At 43.8% G+C, this 16130-nt stretch overlaps 1 protein-coding gene across 1 annotated transcript; it reads left to right on the forward strand.

Annotated features, from left to right (window-relative positions):
• Positions 1 to 8317: 8317 nt before the first annotated feature.
• On the forward strand, positions 8318 to 12629 carry SOST (sclerostin). The gene is made up of 2 exons (XM_044673973.1): positions 8318 to 8537; positions 12056 to 12629. Exons 1-2 carry the CDS (start codon positions 8318 to 8320, stop codon positions 12478 to 12480), a joined length of 645 nt encoding a protein of 214 aa, XP_044529908.1. The 3' UTR covers positions 12481 to 12629.
• The last annotated feature ends 3501 nt before the right edge of the window (positions 12630 to 16130 follow it).

The following is a 16130-nucleotide window of genomic DNA, read 5'->3' on the forward strand; positions in this document are numbered from 1 at the left end:
AAAGCTCTTTGCACATAGTTCCCAATTGCCCTCCAGAATGGTTGGACCAATTCACAACTCCACCAGCAGTGTATTAGTGTCCCAATTTTGCCACATCCCCTCTAACATTTATTCCTTTCCTTTGTTGTCATATTGGCCAATCTGCTAGGTGTGAGGTGGTACCTCAGAGTTGTTTTAATTTGCATTTCTCTAATCAGGAGGGCTTTAGAACACTTCCTCATGTGCTTATTGATAGTTTTGATTTCATCCTGTGAAAACTGCCTATTCATGTCTCTTGACCTTTTGTCGACTGGGGAATGGCTTGATTTTTTGGTAAATTTGACTTAGTTCCTTATATATTTGAGAAATTAAGCCTTTTTCAGAGAGTTTTGTTATAAAAATGTTCTCCCAGTTTGTTCCTTTCCTTCTAATGTTGTCTGCATTGGTTTTGTTTGTACAACCCTTTTTAATTTGATATAATCAGTCATTCATTTTACATTTGCAATGTTCTCTATCTCTTGCTTAGTCTTAAATTCCTTCTTTCCCCATAAATCTGACAGGTATACTAATCTATATTCACCTAATTTATTTATGATTTCACTCTTTATATTTGTCATTTATCCATTTTGAATTTATCTTGGTTCCTTCCTATCTTTCACATTCTATGATGAAGTTAAAAAAAAAAGTTGTATTTGGCTTTAGAGGAAGGACCTGGATCTGGGTCTGCCATGATTATCTGTAGGACTACAGGATCATAGACTTAGAATTAAAGGGATTTTAGAGGTCATCTAGCTCAAAATCTTCATTTTACTGAGATGAGGAAACTGAGATGTAGGCAAGTGAAGTGAGTGTCACACACATTATAATCACATTGTATTTTGGGGACTGCTAGTAAATTTGTAATCCACTAGGGCACCCAGATTCTTTCTGCCTCAATTGCTTTGTAACAATGTGCAGGAAATCCTCCTTCCACCTCTCCCCGAAATCAGTCATCCTAGGGGTAGATAGTGATAGGATGATTTTCGGGGCTAAGAAACAACTAGAGATGCGGGAGGGACAGGGAAAGAGAGAAACAGAAAAAGAAAAAGGAAGACAGAGATGAGACTGAGACAGAAACAGAGAGACAGATGCAGAAAGGTAGACAAATAGAGAGACAGAGACAAAAGTAAAAACGGGCAGCAAGCGATAGAGAAAAAGAGTACAGAGAGACAGAGAGACAGACAAAGAGATTGAGAAACAGAGAGTCAGCTACAGAGAGCAAGAAAGAACAGAGACAGACTGATAGAAACAGAAATAGAGACAGACAGGCAGGCAGACAGAGAGAGATGGAGAGAGAAACAAAGACAAAGATAGAAATGAAGACAAAGTGATGGAAAGAAGCAGACAGAGACAGGGACAGAGAAAGAGAGACACAAACAAAGAGATACACAGGGAGAGACAAGGATAGAGAGAAAAAGAGTAAAGAGACAGACAGAGACAGAGACAGATTGACAGAAACAGAGAGAGACAGACCCAGAGAAAAGTAATAGGCAAACAGATAGACTGGACAAAGATAGAAACAGAAGCAGAAAGTAACAGAGACATAGTTCCCACAAGGACAGGTTTTCCCTCAGCTGCAATTTGCTCTTTCTCAACCTATGTGTCTTGACATATATCATTTCCCTCATTTACTGAGGTCCTGGGGAGTCATTGGTGACCGTCATTGCCATTACTAGGATTCAGGTTGCTCACAGGACTGATAAACCATGGATCCTTGTCCCTGCATTCAGACCAACATGCACAAGCCCTAACCACTTATATCTGTATGACATTGGGTAAGCCATAATCTCTTGGGGTCTCAGTCTCCTCACATGCAAGTGGCACTCCCTCTGGGTGTCCCCCCACCCCCTGCCCTCCAACTCACTTTTAGAGGTTTGGTCCTTTGGGGCATGACTTTCCCGGGTTCAAGGCACAGAGGGGACCCATGCTACTAAAATCCTGACTTCTGAATCCCCATTAAAGCATTTATGTTGAATAGTTAGCCAGGGGGCACAATTAGCTGGAAGCAAGGCACTTTTTGAGATCACACTATAATAATATTCTGTGTGGCTACTCTTTATACACTCCTCCACCCCGATAAAGCTAATGTATGGTCTCCCACAGATACGGACAGCATCAGTGGGAAGTAGCCACACTCATTATACTAGTAAGGAGGCAAGCACTGAGACTGAACAACTTCTTCCTTCCCTTCACATGGCATTCTCTGCCAAGTAGGTCACTCACCTAGGTCCCTTGCACTGGTCTGGACTCAGGAAGATCTTAGTTCAAATCCAGCCTCAGACTCTTTTTAGCTGGGCAAATCTTCCATTTGCCTCAGTTTCCTCAATCACTAAATAAGGATAATAATAGCCCCTCCCTCCCAGGCTTTTATGAGAATCAAATGAGAGGATAATTGCAAAGCGTGCTTTGCTTTAGGCCTAGCACTTCTGTACTATAGAAACATTCATTCTTATTATTGTGCCTTGTTCACTGGGCCTGGTCCCTTCTGGATATGATGTCTCCTACTGAGCAAGAAATTCTGCTGCAAGATATTATGGTCAATGTGGTCGGTCAAGACAAAATTTAGATGAGGAGAAGAGAAAAATGCCCCCCACCAAGGGTTAAGGAGTGATTCCCTCTCAATAGCTAGACTCTTCTTCCAGAGCTGCTTCCTTTCTTAATTGCCCGAGAGCACCCTACTCCCACCTACACAACTAGAATGACTCCCCTGGAGAGTCTTGATTTGTAAATAGCCAATGGGGGCTCCCAGGGGCCATCTGCCCTCTAATTCCATGGTTTGTTTGATTGAAAAACTTTCCATCTTATATAGGAATAAAAATGTGTGGGGGCAACTGGGTAGCTCAGTAGATTGAGAGCCAGGCCTAGAGTCAGGAGGTCCTGGGTTCAAATCTGACCTCAGACATTTCCTAGCTGTATGACCCTGGGCAAGTTACTTGACCCCCATTGCTTACCCTTACCAATCTTCTGCCTTGGAACCAATACACAGTATTGATTCCAAGATGGAAGGTAAGGGTTAAAAAAATGTGCAAACTCTTTTTTTACTTAAAGAATTTAATTTCTTTGTATACATTGTTTCATTGTATAGTGCTTTGTGACCTTTAATGCAATATTTAAATGCTAGTTATTATTGTTATAACAATTATTATTTGCCTCTTACAGTCCATAACTTAATCAGCTGGGCTGGGAACAGATCAATTGTTTAGGAAGGGACTTCTGTTCAGTCCCTACCCAAGTTTAAAATGGGGGACTCAATAGCCTCTGAAGTCCCTTCCAGTCTAGTATGGCCACAATTATGTTATGTGGGAAAGCCCGAAATCTGGTTTTTAACTCACTTTCAGTAGTCTAATATTTCGCCCTTCCTAGGGCTACTTGCATTTTCCAAAGAAGGCAATTTCTTAATCCAAACAAATGAAGCTGCCATGATAGAATTTTAAATCGGAGAGGTATTTGGGAGCAGAAGACCAGACCAGGGCTTCTCCTCACCGGGGACTGGCTCTTCTAGCTACATGTAAGGGTGATCTTGCCTACCAAGCCCCAGACTTTCCCTGCTTTTTATTGGAAGGAAGAAGGTAGTTCGCCATTGTCCAGTAGGACAAAAGTACTCAGACATCCCATCTGGGTAGCTCTGGTTCCCTTATCTAGAGAGTTTGCTTGTCTCCTTTTCCCACAAGGTGGCAGGAGTGTTCAAGTGTTAATTTCCCTTGGACTCCAATGCCCATTTGGTAGAGGCTAAGGACCCTGGGAGAGCTCTGGGCACTTATCTCGCTAACCCAAACAAGCAAATTGGGGAGTATAGGAAGAATTTTTTTTAAATCAAATATCCATTTAATACAAAAACATTAAGGTTGTTTTGGACCAGATAGGGTTAACGTGACCCTTTGGTTCTGAGTCAAAGTAAGGAAGGTTGAAGGTGCTTCATAGGAACTCAGATCTGGAAGGGAATTCACAAATCATCTCATGGCACCCAGTGGCCACTAGGAAGTGTGGTAAATAGAGTGCTAGATTTAGAGTCAGAGAGACCTAAGTTCAAATCCTAGCTACCTCAGCCAATTATTTGTAGTGTATATCCATGGACAAGTCACTTTGCTTGGCTTGTTCAGTCTGTTTCCTCCTCTGTAAAATGGGAATGACAAAAATATCTACCTTCCTCAGTTGTGAGAATCAAATGATATTATGTATAAAATCTACATATAAAATCTATATTAAAACTGCAAATCTGAAAGCATTTTATGTTTTATATTTAGAGTGTCTAGTCCAGTGTTAGATCTTTAAACATTAATCTAATCCAGTTCCATCGTCCCCTTTTCCCAGATGAAAAAACTGAGGCTCGGAAAAGTGTGTCCTAGTCTGTCCAAGATCACAAGAACTTTCGTTTAAAGCTGACCTCAGACACTTTACTGGTTCTGTGACTTTGGGAAGCCAGATAAATGTCTCATTTGCAGTCAGATCCTCTGATTTTCCGATGAACTCTATCTCCACTTGGAAGTTACAGGGAAAGATCTGTGGGACTAGGAGGCATGAGAGGCTCTCAAAGGCTTCTCCACGAGGGACATATATATCATTCCTTCCCCTGCCCAAAATAAGAGCAACAGCTGTTTTCACCTTCCCTGCAGGAAACTAAGTCGGGAAACAGGTATGAGAGAAACTCCTTCCTGAGGGGGCTTCTGTCTGTCTTGTAAAACTGTCAGGGCAGCAGCGTTCAAGCACCTTCAGTGATTGATCTGTAGAAGGAGGGACGGAGGCGGAGGGGCACCATGGACAGGCTGACATTGCAAGTCAAGGCAGGATGCAAAGGATGCTGCAGGATGGGGGGGGGGGGGCGCGGGCAGCGGGGCGCAGCTATACCCCCCCCTCCGGGAGAAAATGCCCGGTATGTGCCACTGCAGTTGTCTTTAGATTCTCTCTGCCCTGGAAAACGGAGAGAGTCTGAAACCATCTTCTAGAGCGTCGACATCCAGTTACTAGCTCTTTCTTCATTATTTGGGAGTAGAGAAGGGGGTTTGAGGTGGAGCTGGGTTTAACCTGGAGGAGGAGCTAGAAGAAATGGATTAGCCATAGTTAGGATACGCGATGGCGTGGAAATGAGAAGAAAGAACCTGCACCGGAAGGGGAGCCTGAGGAAAAAAAAAAATCTTCTCAATAGAAAACGTTAGTCAAGCCCCTGGCTGAGTAAACGTACCTATTTCCTCCTCTCCTTTAGGAAATGTGGTCTGAAAACAAAACTTTCTGGAATCATTTGCATTTGACTTCCTGGGGAGTTGGAATAACTTTAGTTTAAAGCTGACCTCAGACACTTAACTGGTTGGGTGACCCGGGGAAGCCAGATAAATGCCTCAGTTTCCTTATTTGTACAATGGAACTGACCTCACGGGACTATTGCGAAGCTCCGACAAAATAATGAAAGTAATACGTTTTGCAAACCTTAGAATGCTAATATAAATGTCATCTAGGACTGTAGGCTCTGGAACCTTCCAGTGCAAAAAGAACTTTATGTCCTAGACATTTCATCCTGCAAGGCACTGGCAGTGTGGGGAAATCAGGGGATCAGGCTCAGAGCTGGAAAGAAGTTTGCCGGGCATCTAGGCTACCTGTGTATTTTTGCAGATAAGGAGAGGTTTTATATATAGTAATAGCAGTGCTGGAGGGAGCAGTGAGGTGATTCAGTGGATTGAAAGTAAGGCAGTCTTGGGTTCAAATATAACTTCAGACACTTCCTAGGTGTGTGTGACCCTGGACGAGTTACTTACCCCCGTTGCCTAGCCAGTATCTTCCAAGACAGAAGGTAAGAGTTTTTAAAAAAAATGTAGCAGAGCTGGAATTCAATTCCAAATGTAATTCCAAATCTATTCCTTTTCCTGTCTGGGCAAGGCGCTTCCTACCGATGGGAGCAGACTGAAGTCTCCAAGAACTCTATGATCCATGGCTCTGACCTCATGCCAAAGCCTGGGATATAGAACTCTATCCAGTTTATAAATATAGAGTTCCTAATCTGGGATCAGTGGACCTTGGGGTGGGGAGGAGGGTCTATAAACTTGTAACTTTTAATATTTTATAACCATATTTTGATATAATTTTCTTTCTCTGCAATCCTATGCATTTTATTTTTATGTTTAAAAATACGATTCTGCCTATGCCCAAAGAGCTCTAAAAGACTGTCTGCCCTTCTATCCAGCCATAGCATTGCTGGGTTTGTACCCCCAAAGAGATCATAGGTAAACAGACTTGTAGGAAAATACAACAACAACAACAACAACAAAAAAAAAAAAAAAAAAAAAAAAAAAAGCCCCTCTCTTTGTGGTGGCAAAAAACTGGAAAATGAGGGTATGCCCTTCAGTTGGGGAATGGCTGAACAAACTGTGGTATATCCTGGTGATTGACTACTATTGTGCTCAAAGGAATAATAAACTGGAGGAATTCTATGTGAACTGGAAAGACCTCCAGGAATTGATGCAGAGTGAAAGGAGCAGAACCAGGAGAACATTGTACACAGAGACTGATATACTATGGTAAAATCGAATGTAATGGACTTCTGTACTAGCAGTAATGCAATGACCCAGGACAATTCTGAGGGACTTATGGAAAAGAACACTACCCACATTCAGAGGAAGAACTGCAGGAGTGGAAACACAGAAGAAAAACAACTGCTTGTACACATGGGTTGATGCGGACATGATGTAGACTCGGAAACTACCACATCAATGCAACTATCAATAATATGTAAATAAGTCTTGATTGATCACACATGTTAAAACAAGTGGAAATGTGCATTGGATATGGGGGGGGGAGGTTATAAGGGGGGGTGAAGGGGAAAGTAAAAACAAAAATCATGTAACCATGGAAAATTTTTCTAAAAAAATAAAATATTCAAATCTAAAAAATACGATTCTGAGAAGGGGGTCCATATGTTTCACCAGACTGCTCTAGATGAAAACAGGATCACCTCTGAGACATCACTTCTCATGCTGGAGAGGAGTCACTAGTGCCTTGTATTTTCCCCATATATTGATGAGTAAAATAGAGATACTTTGAACCCAAGGTTCCACGCTGGTTCTGAGATGAATAATAATAACTAGTGTTTATATGCTAGAATACTTTGAAATAGGGGCTCCACTCTGGTTCTGACATAATAATAACTAGCATTTATATGCTATATATCCATATGCTATATTTGTATGCTTTAAAAAATACAAGACTTTCTGTCTTTTATTTCCTTACTGATCTCCTTAGAGCACAAGAGCAGCAAGGGCTAAGCAATCAGTTAAGTGACCCGCCCAGAGTCACACAAAGGGGAAGTTTCTGAGGCAGATTTGAACCTAGGTCCTCCCAACTCCAGGCCTCATGCTCTATCCACAGGGCCACCTAATTGCTCCTATGCATAGTGCCTTAAGGCTTCCAAACTCATATGTTATTTCATTTATTCTTCACAAGAACACTGTAAGGGAAGTACTCTTATAATCGCTCCACTTTATAGCTGAGAAAACTGAGGCAGACAGTTATAAATCATTTAACACTTTAGGTAGTCAGTCATTAATAATAAATTCATTAATAAGTCATTAATGACTTACCTAGGAGCACACAACTAGGAAATGTCTGAGGGAGGAATTGAACTTGGGTTTTTCCTGACTCCAAGTCTTGTACTCTCTTCTATGATCATCACTGTTACAAAGCCCTGAGTCTTCAGGATTTGTGACTGACATCACTGAGTTCTTTCTCTCTTTCTAAGGGAGTACAAATTACAAGGACAAGGGGGGGGGGGGGTAGAGGCACACCCTGTAAGCGATTTGTATTTGCTGATGACAGCTCTCTGAACTTACACACACGGAGTGAGTCCAAGCCTTCCTCAAGGAGACTTGGGAAGTTTGCTCGTTAAACTGGGATCCAGTTTGTTTTGAGACATATGAAAGGGTCCGGAGAGGTCATCAGTCTGAGTAGGAAAGCAGCTTTTGAGTAACAGAGGAACAGCTGGGCGCTGAAAAGGACCCCTCTTCCTTAGGGATCTGCCAGGCATGAACCTAGACATTCCACGCTACCTGGGAAGAGACTGGAGCTATTCGGAAGTTCAGACAGCCTGGGGAGGAAAGTGGTGAGGTGGGTTGGCTCTGAACACACCCCTTTGCCTTCCCTCTCGACTTCCTACCACCCCTCCCCCCAAGTGAAATGTGGGGCTGGCCCTTCTCTGTCTGTAACCCCATTGGCTGGTGAAGCAGCAAAGGGGGATTTAAAAAAGGAGAAAGTGCTCGGAGAGGGACTGGAGCCTGTGAGTGCTGAAGGTCTGGTTGCCCCCACTCTGGCTGGCACCATGAAGTTCCCTCTAGTCCTCTGTCTGGTGTGCCCGCTGGTGCAGGTTGCTTTCCACTCTGTGCGAGGGTGGCAGGCCTTCAAGAATGATGCCACGGAAATCATCCCTGAGCTCAGTGAGCAACCCGAGCCTCCTCCCGACCTGTCGAACAGCAATAACAAGACGATGAACCAGGCGGAGAATGGCGGGAGATACCCACACCACCCTTTGGAGCCCAAAGGTATTCCAAGTACTAAAGTCAGAGAAAGGGTGAGAGGGTTGTCTTGTATGAGGGCCCCTCCCTGTGGGTGCCAAGGTATATTCAGCAGGGTTCCAGACTCATGCGTGACATTGAGGAAAGAGTTCTTTCCATCACTAGGGGATGCCCAGCTCTGCCTAACCTTCAAGACAGTAGGGCCATAGTTCCCTAGCCTCACCACCCCTGGGTGCTCTGGTGGCTGGAGCAATTGGAGAATTTCCTTCTTTGTAGAACTTACAAAGAATGGGGGAGGCAGTCCTCTTTTTTGGACCCACGAAGTGCTCCTGGGGACCAGGCAGGGAAGGTTACCTGCAGTATCAGGATTTGGTCCCCACAGAAGGAGGTAGGGTAAAGAGTTGTCAGTGAGCACCCCAGGAAGCAGCAACTGTGATAGATGTGTCTCACAGATGCAATTATCAATTAAGGGGGGGGGGGAATGGAGTAAAAGGAATATAAATGGTGACAGGAACTTTTAGAGCTGGAAGGAACCTCAGAGGCCAGCCCCTATTTCAACCTCCTCATTTTACAAGTGTGGAAACTGAGGCCTGGGGAGGTGTAGTAACTTTTCCAGGGTTAGGCAAGTAGTCAATAGCAGGTCCTGTGATTCCAAATTTGGGATTTTCCCCCCATTATACCTTGCAGCTCCCTGGGCAAAGTACAGGAACCAGAGTCTCAGCTTCTGAGAAAAAGAGAATGAGATTAGAGGAGTGTGAAGATCAGGGCAAATAAACCCAATTCTTTACAGGCAGAATGGAAAGGAAAAGTCTACCCTAAAAATCTGGTTCAGTTTGATGCTGATAGGGGAAAGGGCAGTACTGAGTGAGAATTTTCAGATTTTGCCTTAGCAAGGTCAGAAGAGTAACTCTTTGCACTTGAGTGTGGGTGGGTATGGTCTTCTTCTTCTTCTTCTTCTTCTTCTTCTTCTTCTTCTTCTTCTTCTTCTTCTTCTTCTTCTTCTTCTTCTTCTTCTTCTTCTTCTTCTTCTTTTCATTTCTGCTTTCTGATTTCCAGGATTTCTTTCCATCCTCTCACAGCACACAGGTGTTTTAGTAGCATCTGCAGTGGGCATGGGATATATTGGCTTGTGTTCTCTTTAACAAATCCTCAAACCTAATCTGAAGCTACAAAGTCAGTGGGAAATCTTATTTGAGAGCCTCTCAAGATAGCAGTAAGAAGCAAGAAAGACTCGCTGTAAAATGAAATCAGGCACAGACAAGACAACCATCACAGTGAGGAAGAGAAGGGGTTACAAAGGCTTCACATTTCTCTTCCATGTGTTTGTGATGAAGGGGTCCATCTAGCTTATTCAAAGAGGTCTTCAGGAAAGGAGAACTGAGATATGAGGGTCATTCTGTAGGAGGTAAACATGAACAGGAAGACAATCCTAGCTCCTGAGGATGTGAGGTCTAGAAACTAGTAGGGCAGGACCTGGTTTCTGAGTTCTGCCCAATGTAGTCCAAACTCCAAAAAGGCTGTTGGGAAATAATAGTAACTGTAATTTTTAAGTGTACCTTAAGGTTTTTTTTTTAATGTTTTATCTACACCATCACAATTCTATAAATATCATTATGCCCATTTTACAGATTTTACAAATCTAAGATTTGGTGGAGGAGGAGTTACATGAGCAAACACTTTTGCCCTAAAGATCCTACCACTCAAAATACCATCTCTTTTTCTGCAAAGGAAGTGCCTAAACTGGGCAGCACTATTCTTAGCCCTAGATTCCTCTTTTCCCTAGGCAAATACAGGCCGCCCCCACACTCTACAACCCCAACTCTGAAAGGAGGAGTACAGCCTGGTGAGGGAAACCAAGTGTAAGAACTCTGGAGCCAAAGCTAGCTCTGCTGCCCACAGGTTCCCTCTTTGGTGTGGTGCCTCTGGGCCCCAGGAATATCTGTGGGAGAAGGCTTTTTCTTCCCCTCTTGTTTTCAGTCCTGGAGACAATTTTCATCACTTTTGCCCCCAATTTTTCTCTGTTTCTTTGCCTTGATCTGTTTCTGTCTTTATCTGTATATCTCTCAGCAGTCAGTGAAGTTTGAAAGAGTTCAGGGGTCAGCCTGGGTTGGGAGATGTGACCATCCCACAGAGAGCGCATCACCATCCCAGCCTCCTCTGGTACTCAAACACCCTACTCTTTGTAAGACTCTTGCTGCTACTAGGACTCTGAAGATCATGGACCTAGAACTGGAAGGGGCCTCACAGGCCATCTAGGCCAATCCCTTCATTTTACAGATGAGGAAACTGAGGCCCAGAGAGATTAGGTGACTTGCTTAAGGTCACAAAGGCTTCCAAAGAGAGATGTGAACCCTGGTCTTCTAACTTCTAACTAACTTACCATTCACATATAGGTTTTTAATCAGAGCTCAGCTCCCTTTCTTGGTTTAGGGTTTTCAGAGCATCCTACCTAATTTGAGTCTTACAGGGAGATGGGTACTATTAATAACCTTTTCTTGAAGATAGAGAGGTTACTTGGCAGTTGGGAAGTATATGAGGCATATTTTATCCACTGTGCCACCAAACTGCCCACACTTGGAAAGAATGCAATGTCTTCTTCATCCAACTCTGGGTTTTGAAACCTGAGGGTTTCTCCCAGCAGACATAGAAATCTGTCCCCCGTTTCCCTACCAATAGAGTTTATATTGTTCCTAAATCCCCATTTCCAGAGCCAACAGGATCTGTATCCAGCCTTGTTCCCCTGCACAGGTCCTATTGGTTTCTCTCTCTCTCTGTCTCTGTCTCTGTCTCTGTCTCTCTCTTTCTCCGCCCCCCCCTCCCCCTTTCTCCGCCCCCCCCTCCCCCATATATGCTTCTAAAGGAACAGAGGCATTCTGGCAGTTTTAAACTTGAGGGAAGCAACTCATTTTAACTGATGAAAAGGGATGCTTATCCCACACCACAGTTAACATTAAGTGAGTTGAGCCCTCACTTTTTCAGTGAAACGACTCCTACATCTGCTGGACAAACCAGTGGGTCCTTGATCTTCCTTCCACATGCCTTCTCTAACAGCAGTGGCTGTCAAGTTTAATCTAACATTAGGGAAAGGAAACATTTGGGAGCAGGCCAGAACCACGCAAGAGGGGCTTGGTGAACCCAGAAAATTGTCTAGGTCAGGGTGGGTGAGACGGGTGTAAATAATTGCTTTGAGTGACCCAGTGTGGTTTATTTCCAGGACTTTTGGAAGGCAACTCTGGGTGTGAATGCAGTTAGTCTCAAAAACTCTAACGTAGAGACAATGGATAGCCCTATATACATAATACACAGGTGGGAATGCATGGCATCCTTTGAGGCCCCCACCCTAAAAAAAGGAGCGTGACTTGTAGGATAGCCGTGAGGGAAAGGGCTCCTGGGTTTGGGGTTGAGATGGAGGGAGGGGAAGAGGGAGGGCAGAGTGTGTGCAGCCTAAGGCAACTGGCTAGCCCTGGAGAGGTTAGGGGAGCTTCTAGCCCAGATCGCCCCCTCCTCGCGGGACCCTAGCACCTTCTTTCCCTTTGTTTCCCCAGACGCGTCCGACTACAGTTGCCGGGAGCTGCACTTCACCCGCTACATCACCGACGGGCCCTGTCGCAGCGCCAAGCCGGTCAACGAGCTGGTGTGTTCCGGCCAGTGCGGGCCAGCACACCTGCAGCCCAACGCCATCGGGCGCAAATGGCTGTGGCGCCAAAGCGCGGCGGATTACCGCTGCATCCCTGACCGCTACCGCACGCAGCGGATCCAGCTGCTGTGCCCGGGTGGCGAGAAAGCCCGGACTCACAAGATCCGCGTGGTGGCCTCCTGCAAATGTAAGCGCTACACCCGCTTCCACAACCAGTCGGAGCTCAAGGACTTCGGCAAGGAGGCTGCTCGGCCGCCCAAGAACAAGAAGCCCCGGCTGTCCCGGGTCCGGAGCGGCAAGTCCAAACAGCCCGAGCTGGAGAACGCTTACTAGGTCGTCCCTAGACCCTGCCCCAGGCCGCTTCTCCCTCCGAGACCTGTCAGCGCCGAGGTTGCCCCCCCCCGAAGGCGTCTGGGTCTTTTTTGTTTTGTTTTGTTTTGCCTGAAGCCCAAGGTAGGGTCTGTCTTCCCCTGATCTCTGAGCCTGAACCTTCTAGCGAAGCAGACAGATAGCCAGGCCACTGGGCCACTGGGACGGGAGCCAGGTGGCGAGGAGGTGGCCTCCTGACCTGCATTTAACTGGCAGGTGGGTCTCTTCTCTCTTTAGGAAGCGGAGGATAGGGCAAGTAGGAGTTACAGCCACAGAAACACCGCCTCCCCTTCCCCCTCTCTCCCCAATCCGCCCCATCACCTCCACACAGGAGTTCGCGGAGGGGAGTTCCTCAGCACCCCAACCCTTCCACTCATTCGCTTACCCGCCTGCAGTTAGAAGAGCCTTGGGGTATATTAAGCCCAGGGCTTTGCGACCTCTAATAATATTTATATCCTACTGATCAGAAAAGAAAGAATAGTCCTCCTTTGCCTCCTGGTCCCGCTTCTACTTGAATGCTTTTAAGGTGTAACATCAGGTTGTCAAAAAGGAAAGCTCCACTTTTAAACTGGAAGGAGAAATATTGGAGCAGATGATCTCGAAGGCCATAGCCAACTCTGAAAATCTGAGCTATGAGATCATCTCGCCCTCCTACCAAAAGCTAGGTCTGTTCACTAATGTTCAAGGCGAGTGGGGAGATCGGTTTCTTTCACACCCTGGCTTTCCAGTTCAGTTTTAAGCAAAATCCCCACCACCACCACCTTTCCCACCCCCATCCCCGGGTGTGTGTGGTGGTTGCAGAGTTAATATAGTTTGCAAAGCTTGTGAACCAAGTGGCTTGTGAAGCCACTGCTGAATTGTCTGTAGGGCATGGAGATGGGCTACCTCCTGGCACTAAAAGCTAATCGGGGATTTTAGAGCAAGCCAGGAGGGAGGGTGTTGGGGAGAAAGCAGCTAGAGACAACCTGGCCCTCCTTCCCCAAAGGACTGCCCTAACTCTTTCTTTCTTACAGTAACCGCTGCAAAATTCTCTAGTGACCCAGAGTCCCTTCCTCCCCCCCAGTACCTGGGGTCGGTGCCCACGGGCACTTTTGGCAGAGGCCAGTGTTGGTTCATTGTAAAAGATGAGCCAGTCCAAAGGCCTGGTCTGAGCACATGTAATTCACTGGCACATTCCTATCCTGAAAATAGCTTAGCACCATGCAATGCATGTGTTGATGCTCCTTTCATTAAAAGATTATTATTAGAAAGCAAAAGCAAAAAAAAAAAAAAAAAAAAAAAGCAAACAAAAAAATTGCAACTGCTGTACATATGCTGAAAAACCACAAAATGCAGTAACTACAGTCCAAAAATCTTTCAGTGAAACATTTCCAGACACTTCTTTCTGTATAATTTCTAAAATGTTTTGTTGTGTGTGCGTGGTTTGTTTTTTTGTTTTTTTAAAGTGTATTCAATGTGAAAGCCTGCAGGTCTGGTAGCTTACATTTGCAGTCCCTTCAGATGGGACCCTGATGCAGGAATGAAAGTAATTGTTTTTAAAAGAATAAGTTACATATTTATTTTCTTGTTTAAGTTATTTATGCAAAAGTATTTTTCTCATAGAGAACAAAAATTAATATTGCTTTATGAAATAACAGTCTGGTCTCTGAGGATTTCAAGTGTATTGTTAATAAAGCCAACAGATTATTCAAGAAAGGATGTGGGCTCTTTCTCTTTTTTTTAACTACACAAATCTTATTTCTGTCACAGGCACTACCATTCTTCTAGTCACCTAAGCCTGACACCTCAGAGTCACCTTCGACTCCTCCATCACCTGAATCAATTCAGTCACGAAGGACTGCCAGTTTTTGCTTTGAAATGTTTCTCTGTATCCACCTCTAACCTTTCCATTTTTACTATACTCAGACTGGTCCAGCCCCTCATAGCCTCCAGCCTGCATTTCCATTGTAGTCTTCTAACTGGGTGTCTCTAGGTCCTGTTTTTCTTCCTACACAATTCATCCTTCTTCACTGTTGCCAGATTAATCTTTCTAAGGCATCCCTTTCATCTTGTTACCGCCCTGTTAAATACCTTCAATGCTTCTTCTTTGCCTAGAGGGAAACTTCAGCTGGGTATTCAAGGTACTGGACAGCCAGCCCCCATTTTATTGGTGTAACTTTATCTTCCTTGACTCCCTAGCTCAAAATCTCTTTAGCCAAACTGGTCCATGCTATCCACAGGCAGCTATCATTCCCAACTCCATGTTTTTGCCCCTCTCCCCACCTGAAATACTCTTCTCCATAATCATTTTGTAAAGCAATTTGGAATTATACTATGAAGTGACCAAAATGGCCATATAATTTGGGGTTTGGGTTTCAAAAGATTGATTTGGTTTTAAAAGATTGCAAAAATGAATAATGTGGAAATAGGCATCAAGTGATAACATTTGTATAACCCAGTAGAATTGCTTATTGGCTCTGGAAGGGGGGAGGTAAAGAAAATGAATCATGTAAACATAGAAAAATATTTAGAAATTTTAAAAATTAAAAATGGACATATACTTTGACCCAGTCAATCAAGTCAATAAGCATATATTCCAGGCAATGAACAGTGCTGGGGATAAAAAAAAAAAAAAAAAAAAAAAAAAAAAAAAAAAAAAAAAAAAAAAACCAAGAAAAACTAAAAATAAAAAGGGAGGGGTGAGGCAAAAGGCAGTCACTATCCTTCAAGAGCTCAATTAAATTTCTAATGATATAGACAGTCTACAAATAACTATAGGCAAACAAGCTACAAACAGAAAAATGGGAAATAATCAACAGAGGAAAGGTACTAGAATTAGGAGAGATTAGGAAAGGATAACTAGAGATCACACTGTCAGGCATATAACCCATGGAAATCAATAAGAAAGGGATTCCTATTGTTGTTCAGTCATGTCCATTTCCAATTTGGGATTTTCTTGGCCAAGATCCTAGAGTGGTTTGCCATTTCCTTCTCCATCTCATCTGATAGGCAAAGAAACTGAAGAAGACAAGATTAAATGACTTGTCCAAGTTCATATGACTAGGAAGTGTCTGAGTCTGGATTTGAACTAAGGTCTTCCTGACTCCACACCCAATACTCTATCCACTTCACCACCTAGCTGCCCAATATTTTTCCAATAAAAATATTCAGGATAGCACTTTTTGTAAGAGCACAGACCTGGAAACAAAGTAAATGTCCGTTGATTGGGAATAGTTAAACAAACTGTGGTATAATGAATATAATAGAAAATTACCATGATCTAAGAAACAATGAATACAAAGACTACCGAGAAGTAAGCAAAGGCAGATGAACTGATGAAAAATGGAGTGAGCAGAACCAGAAAATAAAACAACAGGCATAATAACTGTAACAATGTAGATGGAAATATAGGGATACAGAGGGTTAGGGACTGGGACTAGATTTTAATGATACTGGGAACTCTCAGAAGAGGAAACTCCCTCTACCAATATGATCAGCATTCTCTCTGCAACTTATTCCCTTAGAGAGTTGTTGCCTAGAGCTTTAAATGAGCTGGTGAGGGTCACAAAGCTAGTAACAGGGTAGGACTTGAACTCATCTTTTTTTAAAGAATATATTTATAATACAGTTCCAAC

Source organism: Gracilinanus agilis, chromosome 4 (assembly GCF_016433145.1).
Source record: "Gracilinanus agilis isolate LMUSP501 chromosome 4, AgileGrace, whole genome shotgun sequence".
NCBI classification, from domain to species: domain Eukaryota; kingdom Metazoa; phylum Chordata; class Mammalia; order Didelphimorphia; family Didelphidae; genus Gracilinanus; species Gracilinanus agilis.

Bases quoted from the DNA above. Each gene is read 5' to 3' on its own strand.
- SOST (XM_044673973.1), top strand. From the start codon at position 8,318: ATGAAGTTCCCTCTAGTCCTCTGTCTGGTGTGCCCGCTGGTGCAGGTT. The intron at 8,538-12,055 runs GTATTCCAAGTA...TTGTTTCCCCAG, and splicing joins CCACCCTTTGGAGCCCAAAG to ACGCGTCCGACTACAGTTGC.